At 44.9% G+C, this 24,623-nt stretch overlaps 1 protein-coding gene across 3 annotated transcripts; it reads right to left on the bottom strand.

The window, feature by feature from the left end:
- Positions 1–6,791: 6,791 nt before the first annotated feature.
- PPP1R3B (protein phosphatase 1 regulatory subunit 3B) lies at positions 6,792–23,958 on the bottom strand. 3 transcript variants are annotated; one of them, XM_078384794.1, is made up of 3 exons: positions 23,121–23,958; positions 22,471–22,568; positions 6,792–11,758 (listed from the first exon to the last, which is right to left on the bottom strand). In XM_078384794.1, the coding sequence occupies exons 2-3, from the start codon at positions 22,473–22,475 to the stop codon at positions 10,867–10,869; spliced, it is 897 nt and encodes a 298-aa protein (XP_078240920.1). In that variant the 5' UTR covers positions 22,476–22,568; positions 23,121–23,958; the 3' UTR covers positions 6,792–10,866. The 3 variants fall into 3 exon arrangements, with proteins under 3 accessions (XP_078240920.1, XP_078240921.1, XP_020668645.2); XM_078384795.1 differs by having other exon boundaries at positions 23,740–23,958; XM_020812986.3 differs by lacking the exons at positions 22,471–22,568; positions 23,121–23,958 and adding an exon at positions 13,144–22,428.
- Positions 23,959–24,623: the final 665 nt, after the last annotated feature.

Genomic DNA, 24,623 nt, shown 5'->3' with positions numbered 1-24,623 from the left:
GAAACCTCTTCAGTATTTATATAAAGAATGGAAGGCACGTTAGAATACAGAGAGGCAACATCATAAGCCTTCATAGTAGGAGATGGGCACACCACTGCCAGCAGCAGTGAAAACAATATATTGGCTTCCTCAGGACCAAAAGAATCATAAGGGAGCCTAGAAAACTTAGGAGAGGGATAGGAAACTTTTAATTACTGAAATACAGCCACAGCTTATGATGGTGATCCAACTTCTGCATCATAATTGTACTTTACTGGATTTTAGCCAGTGTTTTGTGAGCATAGAGACATTTCAGAATTTGCGAAGGACTCCCTGTGGCTGCCACATTATCCCATAGAACAGAATCTGATTTTTAACGCAGCTATGAAAATTACTGAACTCGCCCTCGACCCCTGCATTCCCCCACATTTTTCTCTAGCCTCCAGTTTTTCCATTGCCAACAGAATGTTGATTTTTAGGTGTGTACAAAGCATAAGGGATCTTTGCAAAAAGTTTCAGAAACTGAGCCTTGGCAAAATAAGAGAGGGAGGAAAAATACTCAAGGCCAGGGTAGAAAAAGCAACTTTGATCTCAATCTCATTAAGTTACTTTTAGCCTGGGCAGCTTGCCACCATCATGTGAATCTTAGTGATGATCTTTCAAGCAAGCAGTGTTGGCTGATTGTCAACAAGACGTTAACGTTTTCCTGAAAGATGGGTGGGGAAGAACAATAATCTTTTGCTTGCTTCAGCCTGCCAGTGAAGCGATAGATGTGGAGGACAAGACTGGCTACCAGGCATGGTGGATATTATTTCCACTATCCACTATTGAGTGGGCAGGGAATTGAGTAGAATTGGCAAAATGTCTGTTTTTGGACAACAGTTCCCAGAATCTTTTAGCCGGTGTGGCCATTTCTTTCCACCAAAAAAGAAAAACATCTTTGTTAAATTAATACATCTCTACACACACACCCCACCAAAGATGGAAGTATTGGTCACTCTTCAGCCAAGCCATGCTGAGTATCAGAGACCAAAGGTTGGAAGTTCAGTTTCCCACTGGTCTTCCTTGACAGGGGCTGGACTTGATGATCCCAAGGGTCCCTTTCAGCTCTGCAGTTCTAAGAAGATATTCGGGATTGTCATCTCTTTGCCGGGCTTTCTCTACCACAGAAGTCGACATTCTGGCTGTGGGATTCTGGCGGCGGTAACTCTCAAAAGTCACTTTTCTCAAGCTCTGGGTGTAAGCAGGCGGGCGCTGTTGCACTCACGTCCTGTCAGTAGATTTCTCATAGGCATTTGCCTGGCCATGGGGGGTAAAGGTGTGGAAAGGATATTGGACCACTATTATTCCTTTTGTCACTGCCATGACTCTGTGACCAGCCCTGTGGGACCGCTTTGTGACTGTAGCCAGTCACGGCAGCTCAGGATTGTGTAGGGTTAGTCTAGAAGAGTTGCTGATCTTCCTTTGGGATGAGACAGTATAATTATTTCCCAAAGTGAGGGGGGGGGGAACCCTTTCCTTTAAAGCAACAAATTATGCTTGAACCTGTTGTTGTCATGTGCTGCAAAGTTGCTTTCCTTACATCATCCGAATAGAACTTTCAGTGTACGTGACATGTTAATGAAGTGGCTTATCCCTGGCACTCCACACAGCAGGTTTATAGGGCTGAGTGAGGACTGGAACCCAGATCTTCTAAGTCCTAGTCCAACACACTGTCCACTACACCACAGTGGTTTTCAGTAATTAAATCCATACTGTCTCAAAATAAGGAAATGCAGACCACAGATCTACCTCCTCACTCAATGACTTAAGTATATAAGACCATTATTTCATTTCTTGCTTGCTGCTTGTTTAGTCATTAAGTCGTGTCCGACTCTTCGTGACCCCATGGACCAGAGCACACCAGGCCCTCCTGTCTTCCACTGCCTCCCGGAGTTGTGTCAAATTCATGTTGGTCGCTTCGATGACACAGGCCAACCATCTCATCCTCTGTCATCCCCTTCTCCTCTTGCCTTCACACTTTCCCAACATCAGGGTCTTCTCAAGGGAGTCTTCTCTTCATCTTCTTGACTAATTCAAATGCTTTCTGATCCCAAAAGTGTACTGTAATATGATTTCATTTCTTATCATAATCATATTACAAATTTGGGATCAGAAAGCATTTGAATTAGTCAAGAAGATGTTGAAAAATAGTTTAGGGTGAAAGATGACAAGTCCAAGATTCAACTACTCCATTTCATGTCTGAGCTGGTACTTGACCCTATATCCTTGCTTAGATCCAACATTTTCAGCATTTCATACTTACAAGGCAGATTAGATTGGAAAGGTAAGCTTCATGTCTGTCTAGGGATTTGGACAGTTTTTTTTCATGTTAAACCTATCTCACAAGTCACTGCAGCATACTCGCTTTCTGTTTTTACCCCTTGGCCCCCCAAATGGCATAGAGACTGTCATCTGCAGGATTGCGTTGTTCCATGTATTCATATGCTCACTGTGAGCTTGACTATCTCTTCTGTCTTCGCATTTGGATTTGCATTTCAACGTGTCTCTCACAACAAGCAAGAACATTTCCTTACCAAATCCAGTTACAGTATTCTTTTACTAGAGCCCAGCCCAGTTAATTTATCTCCTGACAATAGAGTCTGACAGGAAACTTATGTGAAAGGCCTGAGGCAATGTACCTACCTGACACTTGGCTGAGCACCACCCACCATTCCATGCAAGAAAACTCTAAAAAGCAATATTTCACAGATTGATGGATAATACAGAGACATTTTTAATCTTCTTTTTGATTTCCCCCCCTGCTAGTATAGAACTCACCCATTCTTAATTCCTTCAGTGTTCCTCACTCCAAAGCCAAGCCCTGCTGAGTACAGGAGATAGTTGAAGAATGCCATTTATGCTTTGGAGAGAAAGAAAACATTCCTAAACTGTTCACCATGAAGTCTGAACCCAACTATCTAGCTTGTCTCTCCCCTGATGAGTCAAAGACACAATCCAGCTTTCCCCCTGATTTATCACTTCTCCAGTGCTGGGCTGAGATTTCATAGAAAACAAACCATGGAAGAGAGGTGGATGATTTGTTTAACTGTTCCTGGTTAAAGTGGGAGGATGCACTGGGGCTTTTGCCATCAGCCAGAATTCTGAAGGGTAAATGGCTTCCAAGGACAGTCAGTATCTCACTTTTCACATCCCAAAGAAATGAACGGCTAAACTCCAGGCTGAAGCTTGAACCCAGTGTAGCATTTTGAAACATAAAAGCACCAACTTGAAAGGGAATAAAAAGCCTTCCATGCTGTGTGTTGTTAAATCAACCATCTATGTTGTCATTGTCGTTTAATCTTGTACTATGCAAGCCAACTCTCTCTCTCTTGTGTGGACAAAACAATGTACAGCAAAAAATTCTTGGTTCTTGCCTCTCATTTTTCTTTAAAGAAAAAAAAGGGGGGATCTCTTTGCTGGGAAAAGTGGACATACCTCCCCCAAAGCTTGTCAAATAGATCTCCTTAGCAGATTTAATTTCCAAGGCCAGAATCCCAAACAGTTTATGCTATTAAATCAATGAGATTTACATAAATGTCAATGTACTAATTGATTCAGTGGGTCTACTGTATTTGGGACTAGCAATAGGATGATGGCCCAAACCTACATATGTAGCAACAATCGGCTTCAGTGACTTCTGTTTAGCTGGAACAATGGTAAGCATCTGGTCTTTGACCCTGATAAGTCATAATAGCTATTTTGCATTTTTGGTGCAGTGATGAAGGATTGGTCTTGGTATGTCTGTACTGTACTTCAAACTTTTGTCTTTCCCCAGATGTTTGTTTGCTTCTTGAGGCATACATTTTGGCCATCCATGGACAGACACTAATTGGATCGACCGGTGACTCCGATTTTAACAGGGGTAATAGTCCAGTATCCTTCTCACCACAGAGCAAGAGTTAACATGTAGGGAATACAAGGCAGGCTGGTGGCAGGGCTAATGGCATAGCCCTTTGCGATAATCCCAGGATCAGATATAGGAAAACTGAGGTTGCTTCCCTATTTAATAAGGAAAATATTAAAATGGGCTCATAGATTTTTGAAAAAAACTTTTCATACCAATCACACCTTGCAGTAGAATCTATTTGTCTCCACTGTACATTTAATTTTAGCTATGGCCAAAACTGACCCATCATTATCACTTTGCAATCTCATGTGTATGCCGCCACTGGGAAACACCAGGATGTTTAACGCACAGTCAGGTACGTATCTATTTAGGAAATAAGCTCATAACATCAGGTCTTACTCCCAAGTAACTGGGTAGAGAAGTAAATCCCTGCTTGTGGTTCCCAGATTCTGCCATCATTTGGGGTCTTATTGATTTATGTGTTTATTTAGGGATGCTTAATGTTGGTCTGCTGGATGGTTGGGTTATTGTTTTACTGTTTTGTTGTAAACCAGCTAGCGTAGTGCTTTGCACTAAGTCAGAAGTACAGTGGTGCCTCGCTTAACGAGTGCCCCGTTTAACGAAAAAATCGCATAGCGATGGCTTTGTTGCCATCGCTTTTGCGATCGCACAACGATCTTGCCTATGGAGAAAAATCGCTTTGCGATTTTTCCCCATAGGCACCATTTTCCCCCAGCTGAGCGGCGGGAGCTTTGAAGCCCCGCTGCTCAGCTGGGGGAAAATGTCGGCAGTGGGCTGCGGCCTCGGAAGGACCCCGAAGCCACCGTCCCCTGCCGACAATTCCCTTCCGAGCTCCGGGGACAGGCTGGGGGGTGAATCAGGAAGCTTGAAGCCTCCCAGCGCTGCTTACCCAGGTCGTTCCCGGACTTCCAGAAGTCCGGGAACGGCCTGGGTAAGCAGCGCTGGGAGGCTTCAAGCTCCTCGGTCCACCCCCCAGCCTGTCCCCGATGCTTGAAGCCTCTCCGCGCCGCCTACCCAGGCTGTTCCCGGACTTCCAGAAGTCCGGGAACGGCCGGGGTAGGCGGCGCGGAGAGGCTTCAAGCTCCCCGGTCCACCCCCCAGCCTGTTCTCCGATGCCGGTAGCCTCCCCCGCCGCCTACCCAGCCCGTTCTCGGACACCTAGGTGTCTGAGAACGGGCTGGGTAGGCGGCGCAAGGAGGCTTTAAGCGGCGGGGACAGGCTGGGGGGTGGATCGGGAAGCTTGAAGCCTCCCAGCGCTGCTTACCCAGGTCGTTCCCGGACTTCCAGAAGTCCGGGAACGGCCGGGGTAGGCGGCGCGGAGAGGCTTCAAGCTCCCCGGTCCACCCCCCAGCCTGTCTCCAATGCCGGTAGCCTCCCCGCGCCGCCTACCCAGGCTGTTCTCGGACACCTAGGTGTCTGAGAACGGGCTGGGTAGGCGGTGCGGGGAGGCTTCAAGCTTCCTGATTCACCCCCCAGCCTGTCCCCGGAGCTCGGAAGGGAATTGTCGGCAGGGGACGGTGGCTTCGGGGTCCTTCCGAGGCCGCAGCCCACTGCCGACATTTTCCCCCAGCTGAGCAGCGGGGCTTGGATCCGAGCCGCGGCGGCTACCCCAGCCATGGCCGGACTCTAGGGAGTCCAGCCATGGCTGAGGTAGCCGCCGTGGGTCAGATCCAAGCCGCGGGGGGAGAGAGAAAACCGGATAATCCGTTCCAATTGGAACGGATTAACCGGTTTTCAATGCATTCCTATGGGAAATGGTGCTTCACATAACGATGTTTTCACATAACGTTTTTTTTTCTGGAACCAATTAACATCGTTATGCGAGGCACCACTGTATATAAATTAACAAAATAAATAACATAAACTACATTCTTTGGAGCTCAGAAGAGAGAACATAAACGCCAGTTTCTTTTCAGCCATGATTAGTCTCAGTTAAACAATCATGTGTGTACCTCAAATTCCACTGCTTTCAGGGCAGTGGGGGGGCAGGATTCTGGCTGCAGCCCTGTACAAATGAACGGGGAAGAAAAGCCTGGCGGTTCTGGGCACCTAAAGATAGCACTGAGGTATTTCCAGCTCCAATCCAGGTAACAGCACAAATCGTATACATGTGTTTGTGAATGAAGCTCCAATGTGTTCAACAAGGTTTGCTCCAGAATAAGCGGTTTTAGGATAGCTCTCCGAATTTTGTATTAAAAAGGAAACAGAGGGATCGCTCTTGGTTGCTTTTTAGAAGTGTGACCACCAAAACTGGACACACCCCTAGAGGTTGAGAAATGTTATATTGTTTCATTGATACAAAGGGAAGTCTAACAGGTGCCCATGTTTCATTATAAAGATTGCACCACCTGGCTATGGTATGTAGTACGTACAGTATATGTTCTTGGGCATGCCTATATTTTTACACAGATCAAAGAACGTATCACCTGTGTTTGCAACTCTGGGTGGTGGCTTAAAAGGAAGTACCAGTGAACCACAGATGGGATTAAAGCTCTGAACCATTTTGTTAACGATGTGTGACTTTTCCCCATTCAAACTGAAATTTTGAGCAAAAGCTGTGGCAAAACAGTGGTAAGATTACAATACTGTGACCTGCAAATACAACTTCTTCATGGGGCGGATCTGGCCAACAGTTATCTGTGTTTTCCCATAATTGGTAACACATGTTTTACAACCATGCAAATTTCCTTAGACTATCTACAGGTTGCTTCCAAAAATTAAAAAATAAAAAAATTCTTGAGCAGTACCATGGGTTTTATTCTCAGACAAACAGATTACAACCTCTGTCATCCAGCCCACATCCTCTTCCTTCCAGCCTCTTTTGCTTCTCTTCAACTGAGGGCAAAAACCTTTAACCCCAATCTTTAAAATGAAGCCTCCACAAAACAAACAAGAAACTGTATCTCCTTGTAACATTTTATTATTTGATAAAAACCAAAGCCACGGTGACATTTCAGAAAATGGTACGGAAAATAAATCCATTATGATGGTAAAGTGCATTTTTCAGTTGTGTACAAATATTTAAAAACATGCAAGGCACTCCAAAGCAGAGAACGCAAGAGAACATCATTCCTCAGTTACATTCATACTGACAGAAGAGATCCCAACAGTCCAAGCAGTTAGCTTTAAAAATTGTTGAGAAGGCCACGTAGATATGAAAGTGCATTTGGGATAACCGCTGTGGGTTTGCTTTTCACAGTATAATCTCCAACCTTTTCCTCACAAGCAGCTTCTCTCTTACACCCCCCCTTCAACAATGCCTATAATTGTCCCCCCCAGTTCAATTTAAGATAATTTCATTATAACCAATTATCTTGAAGTCACCTGAAGCAGCAGTTAGGGCTTGCCATTAGGCCTTCAGGAAGACAGATTTATGGAAAGAGTTTGGATCCTGACATTTGAAATGAACTGATTTATGTATCTATTTTGCTAGGTGGCACCCATATTATTTCAGTCCACATTCCAGTTCTTGTACATGGTATGTAGGGTGTGTAGAGGAGTATTTTATGTGTAGAACCTGAATTTATGAGCAGTTTCCCACTTGAAGTTCTTGGTGCAGTCAGGATAGGAGGGATTATGTCTTAGACTTACATCCAACCTTACATAAAACCTATATAGAGGTGTATAGTATGTGATTCAGGCCTAGATAAAGTAGCCTGAAGTCAAACGTATATTATTGGCTAATTGTAACTCAATTTCCCATCAAACAATTTTAAAAACATTTTGTTCCACCTATGGGATATTTATTTTGAATAGCCCAAGATACTTTATTTGTGGGAGTGAGGTGTGTGCATAGATGCTTTTTACTCAAGAGTAAAGTGCAACAATTTTATCACAAATGTGAGAATTTGTCACATGTCTGGTAAGTAACATCTCCTCATGTGTATTTCTAATTGTCTAGAGCCCAGATGTTCTGAGGGGAGCACTTTGGCATAGACACCCCACTATAGCTTTTAGCACATGAAGGTCAACAGTTTGAAGAGGTGAGGGTTGCCTCTTCACATGAACCAGATTTTTTTGAATCATGGTTCACACAGAGAGACTACACTGATAAAGTAACCATCAGAAAACAATTATGGGGGGATGGGGCTATCACACTCCCCTCAAAACATGTGGGCTCCAAACACTTAAGGTTAGTGAATAGGGCTGTACTACCCCAAATACACAGAAATATAAAAATGTTCAATATTGCCAGTTGCTGTCTCCCCAATGACAATTCTGAACTTTTATTTTAAAAGTATTTTTCTGCTCTTTGAGTGAAATCCTTTAGGACTGTAATTGGATGCAATCCCTCTTGTGTTCTATGGGACTTAGACCCTAGAAAATTGGTGTGTGTGTGTGTGTGTGTGTGTGTGTGTGTGTGTCTGTGTCTGTGTCTGTGTCACAGAGACCGTAGCCTTAATTCCAACAAGATTCCATTAGTCCTTGACAAATTCCAACATTATTCTTACGTGGAATAGATCAAATGAAATGAACAGGACCTGTGTTAATTCTAACAGCTCCAAGTAACTTCAATCGGCTACTCTAGGTAGGACTATAATTGGCTTTATTTCCCCATTCATATTTCTCTATTTAACAGCTCTAAAAGGTGAGCCACATAACATCAAGAAATTAGCTCATGAATATTGTTTAATTCAGTTAGGAATGAAATGTTCTTCCCTTACTCCATCAGGATCTGCACAAACCACTACATTCAGCCAGTTCACTTTCCCATAGAAGAAAGACTAAATCAACTTGACACCCCACTGCTTTCTCCCTGGAACTGTGTTCAGAAAATCCAATTAGTATGGAAGAGGGAGGGAAAAATAATAGTGATTCAAGTAGTCTGACTTTGCCTAGGGGCTTCCAGCTGCTGATCTGTACTCTGATAGGATACTTCTTTGAATTCCCAATATGCCAGTCTTTTGACAGTTTAGTTGCTGTATGAAATACAGTTCCGCATACGCAGACTAAATACACAAGTGAAATGGCATGGCCCACTACTTGATGGAGATAGTGCTGCAATGTCAGCACTTCCCTACGAAACAAGTAGGGGCACTCCGAGCGCCTTTCTCAGATTTAAGTACAAGCCGCCATTCTAAGGACCTTGCTTTTCATTAACTCACAATAAACACTCTTTGTGGAAGGAGGTTTTCTCACCGTGGCTTATCTAGAATGCACTGCCTTATGTGGAGTCTTGGGTTGTGCCTTCTGAATCAAGGTTTTCATCTGATGTAATCAGAAATAAGAGGAACAAATTGCAAAAGCCTTAGAAAAAACTCCTTTTTGTGAGGGACTACAATTCTCAGAACCTCCTTGCCAGCACATGCTGGTAGATCCTGGTAGCTGCAATCCAAAAAGTAACTTTTCTGAGGTTTGTTCCCGGGTCACAATTTCTATTTTGTAAATGATCAGAAAAAGACGCCTCATGCAGCAAAGGCCATGTTCACAGACAGTAGCGTTTGCCTCACGCTGGAGTGGCAGCCGTCCCACACCTTAATTTGCTTCACATACTTTGGGGAGTCGAGGAAGTCATGGACGAAAGCAGCCAGAGAAATGGCATTCATGGCACCATGCTGGCGTGGCAGTGCGAGTCAGAAAGTCTGAATGGCTTTCTTTAGTGTTAAACAAACGGCACCCATTAGAAAGGCTGGTTCCCAATGAACCATGAAACGCTAATGGACAACGGAAGAAAACCTTATTCAGAAAGGGAAAGAATGACATTGATGGAACTCTAGCTACCTTTGGTAAGGGAGGGAATTGTTTGGCTTTTCAAGCAGGGTTTGGACAAGTAAAATTGTAGACTACAAGTCCCAGTATCCTCTAGCTTTGATCGGTCCCTCCTACTCTGGCTGGCAGCAGCTCTCCAGGTTTCAGGCAGAGGCCTTTCCTGGTCCTCTTTGGAGCGTTGCTAGGGATCAAAGGTGGGACCTGGCAACTCGTAACAGGCAAATCACAACTGAGATAGGCCCCCTGCAACTGCTTCATGGGAGCAATAAAGTGGGAACCATGGAACTGGACCTAATGGGTATTGGTTATATGACTCAATAAGCTTTATTCAATTTGTCAGTAACATCCACTTTATAGCTATTGTATAAAATCACTGAAACTCCCGCCCCAACAAAATAAGTTTTAAAAAGTTCTCCCACCATACAAACTATGCCCACCAGGCAGAAAAGGAAATTATATTTGTCTAGTATGGGGTCGTGAAGAATAGAGCATTTAAAAAAAAGGGAAAAGAAAGAAGAAGAAAAAAATCACAACCCTGCCTCCCAACCCAACGTTGCGATCAGGACACATTCGTAGTCTCAACAGCCCCTCACCTCTGCTCACCCATGCTTGCTTTGAAACTTCAAGGTTACATATAAAAAAAGAACTCTTTTGCCTCAGCAACTGCAAAAAAATTTACACATATTATAATCTGAGGGGAAAGAACGAGAGGCACAACAGTGAGTAAGCACCCTGGTATCTTCCCACAAATGAAGGCATTTCCTAAAATGGAAGGGAAGAGAGTCAGAATTACTGTCGCTCCCATTTGCATGTCTTGGTCTCTCACAGATCAGACAATGAGATTCTGGACATAAAGCCCCCGGGGCGCAGGCGGCCAAGCCAATCCATGATGGTTCCTTGTCCAGAGTAACAGCTTTTTAGAGATGTGTCGCAAAGTTTGACTACAAGAGGCTCAGACAGAGAAAGGCTTCCCCCTGCAAGAGCTCACAATACTGCAATGTACCTGTGACACCATATAAATAAAACTGAAGTGAAGTGGATGTTGTAAGGTGATTAGAACATCTCTTCTTTTAGATGTTTAAATTCATAAGCAGGAGAGAGGGAGAAACCATCCCTTTTTGAACGTACTGCAATTAGGAGTTTCAGATGTCTTTTTGTGTTGTTTTCTGTAACTATAAACACATATCTCCTTTGGCAATGATGACAGGGCAGCAAACTCCAACCCCCCCCCCTTTTTAAAAAAAGAACTAAACATCCAAGTCTTTGCTTTAGTAATAAGGTCCGTGTTTTTCATACCCTGAATAGCTAGGCCATTCAGGAAACAGGCCGTAGGAACACCGTGGACTCCCAAACTGGTCAAAGGCAATCCCAAAATCAGATTCTCCGTGAGGCTGAGGAAGCCCCTGAGCAGATTTGAGTTCAGACCGTACAATCCTGTAATTCAGGCCTTTATTGCTGTCCCAGTATGCCTTGCCATCACATTCGTAACACACCGCAAACTCTAGTCTTTCATGGGGTTGAATTCTCTCCGGCAAGCTGATGTTAAAAGAGAAGGTGTCCTTATCTGAACCGGCGTAAGTGTCTTTAACATACTGGCACGGGTAATCCGTGAAGGTTTTCCAGGTATCAAATGTCATTCGGATCTTCACAGCCTTCTCAAAAGCCAGATTCCTGACTTTCACCGTGCCCATGATCGCTTTATCTTTCAACGTGCAATTCTCAAGGCAGACGTATTCGGCCTGCAGACGATTCCGGAAATCCAAGTAATCGGAAGACGGTTGTACAAAATCCAAGACAAAATCGTCTCTTTCCACAGCCGTTAGGCCCACAATGCTGTCTATGAGTTCTGTGATGTTAAACGGAATGTCCAGGGGGTCGTCAAATTCTGAGAACACTTTCACCATGGTCAGGGCGAAGCCTCGGCTGTCTGCAAAGGAAACCCGCTTTTTCTCCCTGTTCCTCTGCAGCGTTTTTACTTCTGTTCCCAGTTCATTCCGCTCAGAGCTGCTATTCAGATGGATACAAGGGCGTAAAGGCTTCTTGGGTTTTGGAGCTATTTTGCAGGCGAAATTCTCTCTTCGCAAAGGCGGAGTCCGCAGGTACAGCTGCATGGCGACATCCACCGCCATGGTAGGCTTATGCGGAAAAGAGTCCAGTATTCTAAGGGGGGAAAACCAAGAAGGACATTTCACATATGAAGTTGTGATAAACCTGCATTTCCTACACTTAACACCATGCTAGAACCAGGCCCAAGTTTTCTAATAAGGGTATATAAAGGATTTGATCCTTCATCTTAGCAGCAGAAATGAAATTCTTTGCTGCAAAAAGAGAGTAAGCGGCATAATCAAAATATTTAAAGTCGCAACATACAACAGTAGAAAAGCTAGTTCCGACTGGACCTAAGCAGCTTTGCGTTTTGGGACTACCAATTAATAGAATTTGCAAGGTAGCATTCTATAGCAGAGAATTCTGGGGGGTTATAATCCTAAACCACACATCTAACTTCTCATAACCAACTGACACTAAAAATGGGAACGGACCAAACTGTGAGCCAGAAAAACTGACAAACTGAGTTTGCCACCTGGTTTGAGGAACCCGTTTTGCCAAAGCAAAACAAAATGCTGAACTTTTTTCTCTTTGGCATTTTGTTTGATTTGGCAAAAGGGGATGCCTGACCCTGTCCTTCGCACTGCTGCCTGGCACCTCCACCTGCTTACTTCTGCCACCTCTGCTGGTGGCAGTGCCATCTTCAGAGGCAGCGCGCCCTGCTTCCTTGTCAGGAGCCCGGTGTTGCCTCTGTGCATGTGCCTACATGTCAGCTGGGCAGCGGGCCCATGCTCAGAGACAGCAGCCAGGTCTGGGAAATTGCACTGTTGCTTCTGAGGATGCTCACGCTGCTCAGGTGGCAGATGGTCACATGCACAGAGGCAGTGCCTGGCTCCTGGCAGTGAATCTGGGCACCGCCTGTTGGCAAAGGAAGCACAGGTGGTAAGAGCAGGTAGGACCTCCCCAGGCATAAACCAGGAAAAAAAAAACACAACCCCCCCCCCGAGGTTTGTGTTTCACCTTGAACCATCAGTTTTCCCTTTTGTGCCCATCTCTATTTGGCACATATGAATTCTCAAAAGAGGAACATCCTTTGAATCCATTAAAAATAACAATTACTATTTAATTCACACAATTTAAAATGATTTCATCACAGTGGGCACTATATTAGTTCAACACAGCCCAGCTACCACGTACAGCAGCACAACAGTTCCATGTGGGGAAATCCCAAGCCAGAATTTGAAGACAAGTTCTCAACTTCAACTTTCTGCCGCATCACAATTATACTATATTTCCTGGTATGAACACACACTTTTATTGTTACAGCATCGAGCCATATATATTTCCTGGTATGTCAAAAGAAATGCAATCGCATTTACCCTTCCTACTACACCATGATGGTGCGACCGCTCTTACAGAGAAACCACCACCCTACCTCTCAACATGTCTCGCTCGAAGGCATTCTCACAAAGCAAAGAGCAGAAGAGTAGACCTCTTACCCTGGACACCAGAGGTTACTGGGTTGAAACCACATTCTAGTCTGCAGCATTCTGAACTGTTGATATCCCAATATTACCAGAGCAACTGCTTGCACCCCAATCCGCTGGTACAGTACTACTAAAACAATAAAGGACAGACTGGCTCAGGCAGCTGAATGGAGCACGTCTTGTATGGAGCCTTCCTCTGTCTGACTTCCTGTTGCAGCAAAGTTTGCCACACCCTCCAATACTGGAAACTTTCCTTCGGTAATACAGTAAGGAGCAGGAAGTTGAACGGTGAGCAGTGATAAAAGGGCGGCACTGACTTTGCTGGAAGGGAAGCCACAGTAGACATGCCTCTCTGCAGCTCACACGGATTGAGACATTTCAGGAATTTGCATCTCTTGAAACAGTTCAAGAAAGACATTTCACATCACCACGTCAACTAGGTCATGCTTCACGAGTACTGTGGGGTTTGTTTCCGTTCTGGGTTAAAAGGCTGGCTGGGTGAATTCCAAGAATGAATGACAAACAGATTTGAACCACCCACCAAAAGCTTAAAGAAACCCTGCTTCCTGGGAAATTGGCCCATTCTTGTCTTCCGAGGAGTCCTTTACTGAGTATTAGAAGCCTGACTCAGTGATGTTTGATTCTGCTGTATTGCATGTAGAGATCTTTTACTATTTGCTCAGTTTGTACCTGAATAATACATCTTTCAGAGAAATGCCACTATGCAGGATTCTAAACCCTAATCCCAGAGAGAATAATAGAATTTATCTATGTTAGGAGGACACTTCCAGGAGTCAAACTGTCACCACAACAGAGGATGTGGGTGTGGTGTAGAGAGGAAAGAGAAAGCCACTGCTACTTTAAAAGTAGATGCAGGAAGAGTGCACAGTTGATTTTTAAGCCAATTAGCTCTTCTGGGAAATTACTAACTGGCATCACATGCACGTCTTGTTTTAAAGCAGAAGAGCTCTTTTTCATGCTTTAAAAAAAAAAACTAATAAACTGTCATACTTGGTGGCATACCACCAAATTAAAAGGAACAGCAGCAAATTTTTGCTATCCAAGAGGCAAGCTAGGATGTTGCCCTGGTCAGCAAAGTTCACCATCTTGTTTAACTGACAGAGGCCCAGCAAGCCAATGGAAAAAAAGAGTTTAAAAGAGTCTTCATCAAGCTTCTGCCCACTAGATGTGTTGGACTACAACATCCAGCCTCCTCAAACTGTGTGGCAAACAGACAGTAGTCTAAAATACCTGGAGGGCATCGGGTGGGGCATGGTTGCTTTTAGAGAATGAAAAATGCTGTGAAGAAAGAATCATCTCCAGCTATAAAGCGAAATGGAAACTAACAGGTGCAAGCTCAAGTCAAAACACTCAAGTTAAATGAATGTACGCCTATAGATGAATAACAAGAGTCTGTACATAAAAAAAAAAGTACATACAGAAACCTTTATTGGCATTACAGGGTACAGGGAGTACACAGGATAGTTACATTCCAATACCGAGTGGGGGGAAGGGTGAGGTTGGGATTGTAGTAGGCTAGGTTCAAAGAGATTTATAGAGAGTTTAGGGGAGGGGGAGGGGGGAGGGGAGGTCTTCATAACAGTTAGGAGAAAGTCAGCAACTTGACTGGTGATAAAAGGCGAGAAATCGCTCAGGAGTATGGGGGTAAGGTCGAGGAAGAAAGGGGAGAGGGAAGAGAGGAGTGGGCCTAGTAGCCGCTTACGGGGGATGTTGTGGGATAAGTCTGTACATAATGCTGTTTCAAAAATATTCTTCAAAATTTGTGAGACCTCTGCAGAATATTCTGGAAACAGCAGACAGACAGACACCTCCTACCTCACATATCTTATGTGCTGTTAAGTCAATTCCAACTTATTTTGACCTTTCCCAGGGGTTTTTAGGGGTAAAGTCCTGAGAAAGGATTTACCAGCCCCCTTTAGTGTCAAACTGAGACCATGCAGCTCTCACACACAACTGGGGATTGAACTCTGAACCCTAAACTCTGCAGCCAGGTGCTCCAACCCACTGAAATTCTCTCCATGGAGATCTGGCTATATGGTTCCCAAATCAGATCTAGGAGGATGGAGGCCTTTTGATGCTCATCAAAAGCGCTTAGATTCAAACACTTCAAAGACATGTACCGCAATAATAAAACACCTAATATGGAATATACATCAACAAAACAAAATGCACAGTATTTAGAAGTCCACCGGACAAATGTTAGGTCAAAATATAGCGAGGAGGGACACATATATAGGTATGCTTTCAACATATGCGTAAAACAGAAAATGGTACATGCAAGCCATGTATGTGAGGGAAGGATAATTCCATGTAATGCAAAATACACACATATTCTGTGTGTACACGAGGGCTGGGAAACCATCCACAGCCACCCACCTTGGGTAGCGGGAAGGAATGATGGTGGAGGGAGGAAGGGAAAGACAACATCTTGCTATGGGGTGTGGTGAAGAGAGGAAAAACCCTTCTTCTGGACTGGCAAATGGGGCTTCTTCCATCAGATGGATTGTGCTCAAAGAACACTTGGCCAGGGCTACCCATGGAAGAAGCAAGATGCAACAGCAGAGGAGTGGTGAATGTTTCCAAGAGGCACTTCCCGGTGATATGGGAGCAACCATGCAGTCTATATTCCATCTCTCAGAACATACATCCCCTTATGGAAGTTCCATGACAAGATCCTCAGAATTTGCAACAACTAGTTGGCTAACTAGTAAGCAAAGGATTCCTCGGAGAGAAATCTGAAACCCAGGGCACTGAGAAATTCCTTTCAAACATCATGCAACTCTGACCATTTCCCAAAACAATCTGAAGGAGGAAAAAAACTTAAAATGAGAGGCCCTGCTTACCAGAGTCGGACATGTTTTAGAGCACCTATTACAAAGTCTCCACACTTTGTTTGAATGACCCGACGACTGCCAGGCTGGCATAAACACCTCAATGCATTGAACCAGCACCAGCTGGTCTATTAGGGCAAAGGGGGCACTGCTCCACATTAATCCCCCCATGCTGTGCTTAGGCAGTCTACCCCAGTGGTCTCCGTACCAGAAGCAGAGGGTTTCAGCCCTCCCTGCATGACGAGGCCAAACTCCTCACGGTCCGTGTGAGCGCTGGAGGGTGGGGATTTAGAAAGGAAGCCCCGGCTATGTGCCCCCATCAACTTCCCGTGGGCACAGGCCACCACTGTGATGATCCCACGCCCTCCTCACAACCATCGAAGAGTCACACTATACAATACAGTCATCACACTGGTTTTTTGTTTGCAGAGTTGCCCCCCTCAAGTTGTGAAAGACCCGCTTATTGTAGCACACAATTCTCCTTACCTCTGCATCCTGCATTTAGCACAGCTTTTGTTTTGTAATCATCTAGAAGTGAAGGGTTTTTTTCCCTTTTCAGGAAGTCTGGGTGCTCAGAAAACATCTGTATTTCCAAAGAAAACTCACTGTGGGAGGGACGATGAGCTAAAAAGAATGTATTCCCCTGACTGGGCTCATCTGACCTTTAGTTTCAACCCAATTTGAAATGACAGCCAAAGCACTTCAGATTTACTTTAGAAAAAAGGCAATTGGTGAAATGATATTCAGATGCAGCTATAAAAATGAAGATGCATTCAGGGGGAGGATTTCTATGACATGCCATCCCCCCCCCCCCCGGCAACCTATGTTTGAGCTTAGGGGTATATCTGAACATGTTTATGGGTAATTTGATGAGAGGGGCCAGTCTACCCATAAACATGTTTGAACTTGCTTATGGCTTCAAAGGTAGGTTGCAGAGAAAAGATGAAATGTCATAGAAATCCTCCCCCTAATTATCATCTTGTGACATAACAGACACTGAGGCCAACTGCTAAGAAGCTAGTTTGCCAGAATGTGTGGGGAAGAGGCCAATTCTGCAAGCGGAGTGCTGCCGACAGAAAGATGGAATTCCCACAACCTCTCTCTCATTCTAAATACAACCTTCACTTTCCATACTAAATCAGAGTTCGCATGCTACTTTTGTACTTATTTCCTTATATGCTCAATTCTGTGTTCTGCTACGGGGAATGAGGCTTGCATGAAATACTGCTCACAAAGAACTCTCAGTCACATTGGAAGAGATGCTCTCATTCGAACTCCAGTTGTTCGCTCTCAAAGATAAAGCTGACTTGAGTTATTTCTGCTGACCAGCTGGAATCATAAAGCTTCCCACACGATGGGATTAAACAGGGATTGCTGAAGTTTCCATGTTTAAGGCCTTGTGGAGTAACATTAATCTAATTTGCTTCAAACCCAAGGGCACTGATGTTTACAGGCACAAATGATAGATCGTCACTTGTATGGCTGCCCTCACTTTCTCTGAGGAAGAGCTGAATATAGATAGCTAAACAGAACCTCCATATCCAGACATAGTATATATCCAAATAACAGATGCTGGGGAAAATAAAACAGGCATTGCAATTTCCTTCATTATCTGATTGTACATGGCTTCAAAGAACCTGGCCAGCTGTTGCTGGACAGAAAACTAGACTAAACAGACACTTGCCATCTCTTAATAAAGCAATTGTTATGATCTTATTCTGGGCTTATTTTTCAAAATGCAGAAAATATCGGCAGTTTTTGTCCTGTTTAAAATGTTGCACAAAGTTAAAATCAGGTCCATTTGCCTCTTTTTCTGTTAGACGGCAACACAACAAATTTCTCTAATCCGCTTGGATCACTCTGTGCAACCTTCTATAAACATTAACTTCCCTTCATCCTATTCCTGTCACCTACTGTAAACCTTTCATCAGCTCCTCATATCCTTATTATGAAAGAACAATTTCTCAGTTTTTTTTTGTAACCGCAAGACACCAGTACTCCAAGGTCACACGGTTAATCAAAACTTCCTCAATCAGGCTGTTTCTGTCTGTTAGATCACCATTTACATCATCCATGGTCAGCATGTAGGCGACATGGATGATGGGAGTTGTGACTCAACATATATACAGTAGAAGACATTAGAATGCCTCAGTCTTTCTGGGGGCCCAATCATTAGATAGGTATTTGTCCTTTAAGGACGAGAGATCTTCAGCAGGGGTAATATCAGGAAGTGCTGCCTGGTCTGAATTAACGGGCAACAAGAGAATTCTAACGCTTATGACATCTCTATCCCCCAATGATCAGTTACAATTATATGCCAAAATCAGAAAGCTGAATCTGGGGCTCACCTGGCAGTCCCCAAAGCGTGATGGAACAGCTAACATGGAGACATCTGGACTGCATTGAGAAAAATGCCCTAACCATGATGATGATGGTATGCTATTTTATTTTATGACAAGAAGAAGCTTTAAAACCAACAAGGCATTTCCTGAAATGGATGAGTGCAAAGATTAATTTAACAGCAAATCCCAACAATGCAAACTGAACAGCACGACCAGCTTGCAGCCCATAAGATGGCATCACACAGTACTTAGAGGGAGCAACTGAAGTGGGAGACTTGCTCGAGGTGCCGAATCCCATGCTCCACTATGCATGCCATTTTCCGCAATAGCATCCACAGCCCAATGGAAGAAGAGATGTCAAATGTGTCTCCAGCAACAGCCCTATCAAATATAAACATTCCTCCTCTACTAGCATGGGAGCCCGTGACAAGGGCAACATGAATTGTAAGGCACTTAATTATAGGAAGTGACTTACACCAAATGTATCCTAGTCACCAGCAGCCAAACAATCCATGCAGTTATGATCAAAGCAGGCTAAAAAAGGAACAAAGCAAACCATTGCTAAAGCCACTAGAAACAGACCTCTTTCTTTGTCAGAAATTAGCATCTTCGGTACTTACAACCATGGCAATGGTGAGGTTTTTGAATCCTATTGTTTGCATGTGTGAAAATAAATTTTAATAGTTTCAGATGGTACTCAATTTCATGGAAGAGTCCTCGGTATTACAAAAAATCCTACGTACCACTAAAGTCAGGAATCAATCAAACCCAAGGCAAAAATTAGGTTACTCTACTCAAAATAGTCACATTTGTACTTAGTATTTCCTTTAAAGAGATCTAGACAATACATCTGAAGGTTCTCTCCTTGTAATAATTCTGTAAGGTAGATTAGACATCAAGAGGTCACCCAATGAGTGCCAAAAGTAAACTGGGATTAAAACTAGTGTCTTCCTCGTCCATGTCTAAACAGCTTATTACACCAGGATGCAGAATTTTTGGCCCTGCAGATATTTAGATTTACAACTGCTGTCATCCTGACCCAGCATGGACAAAGGCAAAGATTTTGAAAATGGTAGCCCAAACTATGAGGAAGGCCTAAGGTTCTTCACCCCGTGATCCATGCTGGATTAGGTGTAATCCACCACAGTCTTCATTCATTGATTCAGGGAGCCTCAGTGTCCCCTACATCATGTGATACAGAAGTATGGCCTCCTTCAGCATGCTCGTTAATGTTGTCTCAGGCAGGTCCTCTCTGTGAAGCTTTGAAGACGCATTGTTTAATTCAGTGGCCCCCAACCTTGGGCCTCCAGCTGTTCTTGGACTACAACTCCCAGAAGCCTTCGCCACCACCTCTGCTGGCCAGGATTTCTGGGAGTTGAAGTCCAAGAACATCTGGAGGCCCAAGGTTGAGGGCCACTGGTCTGATTCACTTAACTGCAGTCCCATCACATTCCCTTCTAAGAAGGAATCTGGAACACTAGCCCAGCAAAAGTAGCAACTGAGTGCACATATGAACCATTTCACAACTTGAGGAAGGAATAGTTCACCACTTAATGTCAGACAAAAGCATCCAAAAAGGCATATCTGATGTATCTGTAGTTTTTTGGTGTGCATTGAGGCTGTCTAGAAAGCCAAGGGTCACAACAGAAAAGTATTCAGGGTGTCAGAATTCAGAGCATTCTGTTCTTATCCCTTGAACAGAGCAATGAATCTACATCAGAGTGGGGAAAGCTTTGGGTCACCAGGTGTTTTGCTCTGAAACTCCCAGAAGCCAGCCAGCCAGTCATGCAGCAGGGTAACAAAATGGGGGAATTGTAACTTGGCACATCCGGAGGGAGAAAGATCGGTCACCACAGTGCATACTAACCTTCCCTACCCAAGTGCCCTTTGGAGAGATTATATTACAAATCCCATCAACCCCATTCAAATACATCTAGAGAGGATCGGCTTGGGTTTTTAGACAGTCGCTTCATGGAAAAAGCAGGACTTAAGGCCTCCAAACATAGAGAAAAATGTCCCAGTAAAATCCGGAGGTGTCTGGACAGGTTCTTCTAGCCCAGCTTTTGGTTCTGAGCAGCCCTCAACCAGATGCCCCTGGAGCGTTCCACAAGCAGGAGGGCAGGAAGACCACCATCATCCTCTTTTCATACACCACTTCCCATACTGAGAAGCCTGGAAGTCATTTTTTGGACTCCAGGTCCCAGAAATCTTCAGCCAATATGGCCAGAAAGGTACTCTCTACCTCAGTGCTTCCCAACCTTGGGTCCGCAGATGTCCTTAAGACTACAACTCCCAGAAATCCTGGCCAGCACAAGCTAGTGGTGAAGGCTTCTGGGAGTTTTAGTACAACATCTGGGGACTCAGGGTTGGGAGCCACTGCTCTACAGGGAGGTTCCATGGAGGTGACAAACTGTAATGGATGGCGGCCAAAAATCTGTGCATTCCTTCCAGAGTGCTCTTAAAGTCAAAGCAAATGCACACGTGTTTAATCAGCTATAAAGCGGAGTTAACTTTTAACAATAAAACGGGCAGCAGTGAGGGTAGGAACAAAACCCCGCTCCCCACCCCCTGCTGCTTCCAAGGTTTTATCTTTACCAACTCACTTTATTAAAGGCAAGCCGAGGGAGGGGGGAAATTACAATTTTTGAAGCCATCAAGCCCCAGGAAATATACGGCTGAGGAGGGGGACCCCACCAAAAGGCTCACGGGCACGCCAACTTCCCTTATAGCCAAACTCTGGGCCAGCCGTCTCACAAGACAGGAGTGGGACGCCCGTCACCTCAAGAGGCAGCAAAGCATTAAGGACGACAAGGCCTGTCCCTCCAGCAGGAGGAAGCCTGCTGGTGCTCCGGACGAGCCTGGCTGGCTACTCTCCAACTACAGCGAATGCGGCTGCCAGCTTGGCTCCCTAGAGCAGGATATTGGCAGACTTGGGAGAGCCCCACCCACGTGAAGAAACCCGACAGCATGTCATTGTTTGGAGGCAGCCACGCCTCCAGTGCCTTGGCCTAAGAAAGGACCTTTCCGAGCCAGGGCTGGCTCGGGGGAAGGCATCGAGCATGGCCACTCTCCCTCTTGTTCTGAGATTAAGAAAGGGGAAGAAGAAGAAGTGCAACTGGCATTTTTCTTCCTGCCTCAGGCAGGGGAAGAGACTGGGCCACCAGCTGGCCATCCCAAAGACTGCACCCTTAATAAGCTACACACGTGGCCCTTCGCAGCGCAAGAATGGGTGAGCAACACTCACTCGCTTACAACAGATCATCATGTCAACAACAGGTACCCACTCACTTTTTCAGCAGGAAAACCAGATTCATTAAAAACAGCACTATTCACTGAGATTCATGCAATCCTGGCTAAATTGACCTTGTTTACTTCAATCAGCTTTAAAGAGTCGGTCAAAAAATGCTCGTGGCAACTGCCCCCCCCTCGAAACATCCATCCCAGTGGAGTCACGACAAACTTGGTGTCCTCCTGCTGTGTGGGACTACACCTCCCATAATTCCTGGACACTGGCTATGCTGGCTGGGGTTGCTGGGAGGTTGTTGTTGTTGTTTTTTGGGGTGGGGAATCCAGAGTATACATGCCATGGGTTATGCACAGGACCTATATGTGCTTGACTGCCCTTGCCCCTTTAATAAAGAACACGGCACAAAATTCATCCTCTTGATCATCTGAAATAAGAGCTGGTGATACTATCTTTGATCAGCAGGGGCATACCCACACACAAAGCCTCATCTGTTTGTACAGGTGTACGGTGCTCCACCAGACTCACGACAGCCCCTTTAAACTGGTTTAACAGTCACTTCCTCTTCCAAAGCAACCACACCTCCAAACTACAGGAACAGAGGAATTCTCAACAGCTCGCCAAACTACAATCGCTAGAATTCTTCAGGCTAACCCTGTTTGCGATGGAGCAGTTTGCAGTTTACACATGGTTTCATTCTACCAGGACTCAGCAGTGACGTTTTAAGGCTAAAACATCTGTATCTACTTACCTGACAGTAAAACCTACTGAACTCAGTGAGGAGTGATTTTTAGACTGCATTTACAGAACTGCATGGTAAGTGATCCAAGACAAGGCAGAAAGCAGATTCTCAAAGGGTTCCCACTCTTTATCAAGAGCAGTAGTATTATGTTTTACATACCTCATAGGGATGAGGGAAGTGAGCAAGGATGCTTCTAGATGTGGAGGGCTGACCAGGCAGTAGGGTTTCACATTCCACAGAAGCTACAGTTTCATGATCTAAAACAACATGACGAAGAGGAGTGAGTAGGAGACCTCCTGAAATAGCTACCCAAGTGGGTTCCTTGCCAAAGAAAACCATTTCTTAAAGACAAAGGCCCCTCTATTCTTTCGCGTGTCAAGTGCACACCTCCGTCTTCAACCCGGAGGAAATGAAAGAAAGACTGTAAGGTTCAATGCAAACACAAGCTCTCTCAGGAGAAGTAAGCCCTTCTGAATTCACTGGGGTCTACTTCTGAGCACATATCCAAAGAACCTTCAAGGGCACTCAATGATCTCAAGGTAGCTAGAAATCAAAGGCTTCTAAGTCCTCAAGGCTTCAGCCAAAAGTGAGAAAAAAAATCCTAAAACCATGTACACCTAAAAACTCCTTTGTTACAGGAAATGATTATTTCTACTGTAAAATCAGGCAGGAAAATCCATCAGCTGAGTCCTTAAAAGTTACAAGGTTAATTCGATTTAACTTTAAAGTCTTCCTTGAACCCCCAAGACAGGGATCACTAGGGGAAAAAAAAATCCAGAAATAAAACTGAAGAAACTTCCGATTCTCACATTGTAAGGTCGCTTTTGTGCAGTGACTTCTCGTCTTTACTCTCACGAACAACTCCCGTCTCCCTTTCAAACCGCTGGAAGTACTTATCCAACCCGGAAAAGTTTAAATGGACAGCCTCCGTTCCCACCTTCCAAAAAATGCTCGCGGCAACTGTCCCCCCCCCCCCTCGAAGCATCCCTCCCAGTGGAGTCACGACAAACGTTGCCGAGTTACTTAGACGCAACCTTTCCTTTAAAAGGGATCGTGCCTTTCAGCACGAGCCAAGGTAAGTTCCACCAACTTCCACGCTAAAGGGCAAACAGGATCAAAGCCCCGATCCCACGCCCTTGACTCAAAAGCCGGAATCCGGCCCCTCTGCAAGTCCTCACGCCCCCTCCCCCCCCCCCCGGCCGCAGGTGCGCACAGGATCACACGACCCCGATCCTGCGCAATATTACGCAGAGGAAGGACGGCAGCCTGAGAGGTATGCCGTCTCCCTTCGGCCAATTCTTTTGCTCGCAACACACCTCCTTTGGGAGCCGACCTCGAAATCAAAGACTCGGAAGCCAAGCCACCTTGATTTAAGTTTTCTCCAACTCCACCCTTGTACCTGGAGCAGGGCGCACCCAGGCCTCCCACCTTTTTTTCCAAACAGCAACGCTCTTGTAGTCTTTTCCGGCTCGAATTCCCCTGCAGACCCGACGACACTAGCCACCGCGAGCGCTGCGCTGCCCCGCGCCGCTCCCTTCCGCGCTGCCCCATCCGGCCATTCCTCGCTCGTTCAGCAATTCCAGCAAGGATGTGGGGACGCTCTCGTTACTTCTTAAGACTGCTTGTTCCATCGCTAACGCTCCCGAAGGGAGGGAACGAGGCCACAGCCAATAGGCGCCCTCCGAACCTTCCCGAACAACCAATAGCGGCTGAGCTTCCCCATGAAAGATCAGGGGGCGGGCACGTGAAAGCCACGCGGGCTGGGTGGGTGGGGGGCGAATGGTAACTCCAGCAAATGATAAAGCCCATCTGCAGGGCACGGGCTTTTGGAATGGGACGTGGAGGTCCCAAGGTGACTGTGGGTCATCTGATACCAACAGAAGGACAGGGCTCCTTGGCTGAGGTTTTTTCCCCCTCCCCTCTGTCCTGTGAGCTTCTTCTAAATAAACCATTGGAAGAAATAATAATAATAATAATAATAATAATAATAATAATAATAATAATAATAATAATAATAATAATAATAATAATAATAATAATAATAATAATAATAATGGTTATTATTATTGTTGTTGTTATTGTTATTATTCAGCTCCAAAACCATGCACCTAAGCTAGCTTTCGATCCCACAGGACTCAGTATCACAGAGCGGGGTGATGATGGTGGAGGAAAAGAAACAGCAATTTGCGAAAAGCATGGCTAAGGCTCCAGAACTGGCTTGTGATATTTCGGGTTGGGGCGGAGTCTAAAAAAAGGTGCCAACCCACCCTTGTCTTCAGCTTATCTATAGGGACGACAAAGCTTTTTTTTTT

Source organism: Pogona vitticeps, chromosome 2 (genome assembly GCF_051106095.1).
Source record: "Pogona vitticeps strain Pit_001003342236 chromosome 2, PviZW2.1, whole genome shotgun sequence".
Lineage (NCBI taxonomy): Eukaryota > Metazoa > Chordata > Lepidosauria > Squamata > Agamidae > Pogona > Pogona vitticeps.
This window is presented reverse-complemented; position numbering and strand designations above follow the sequence as displayed.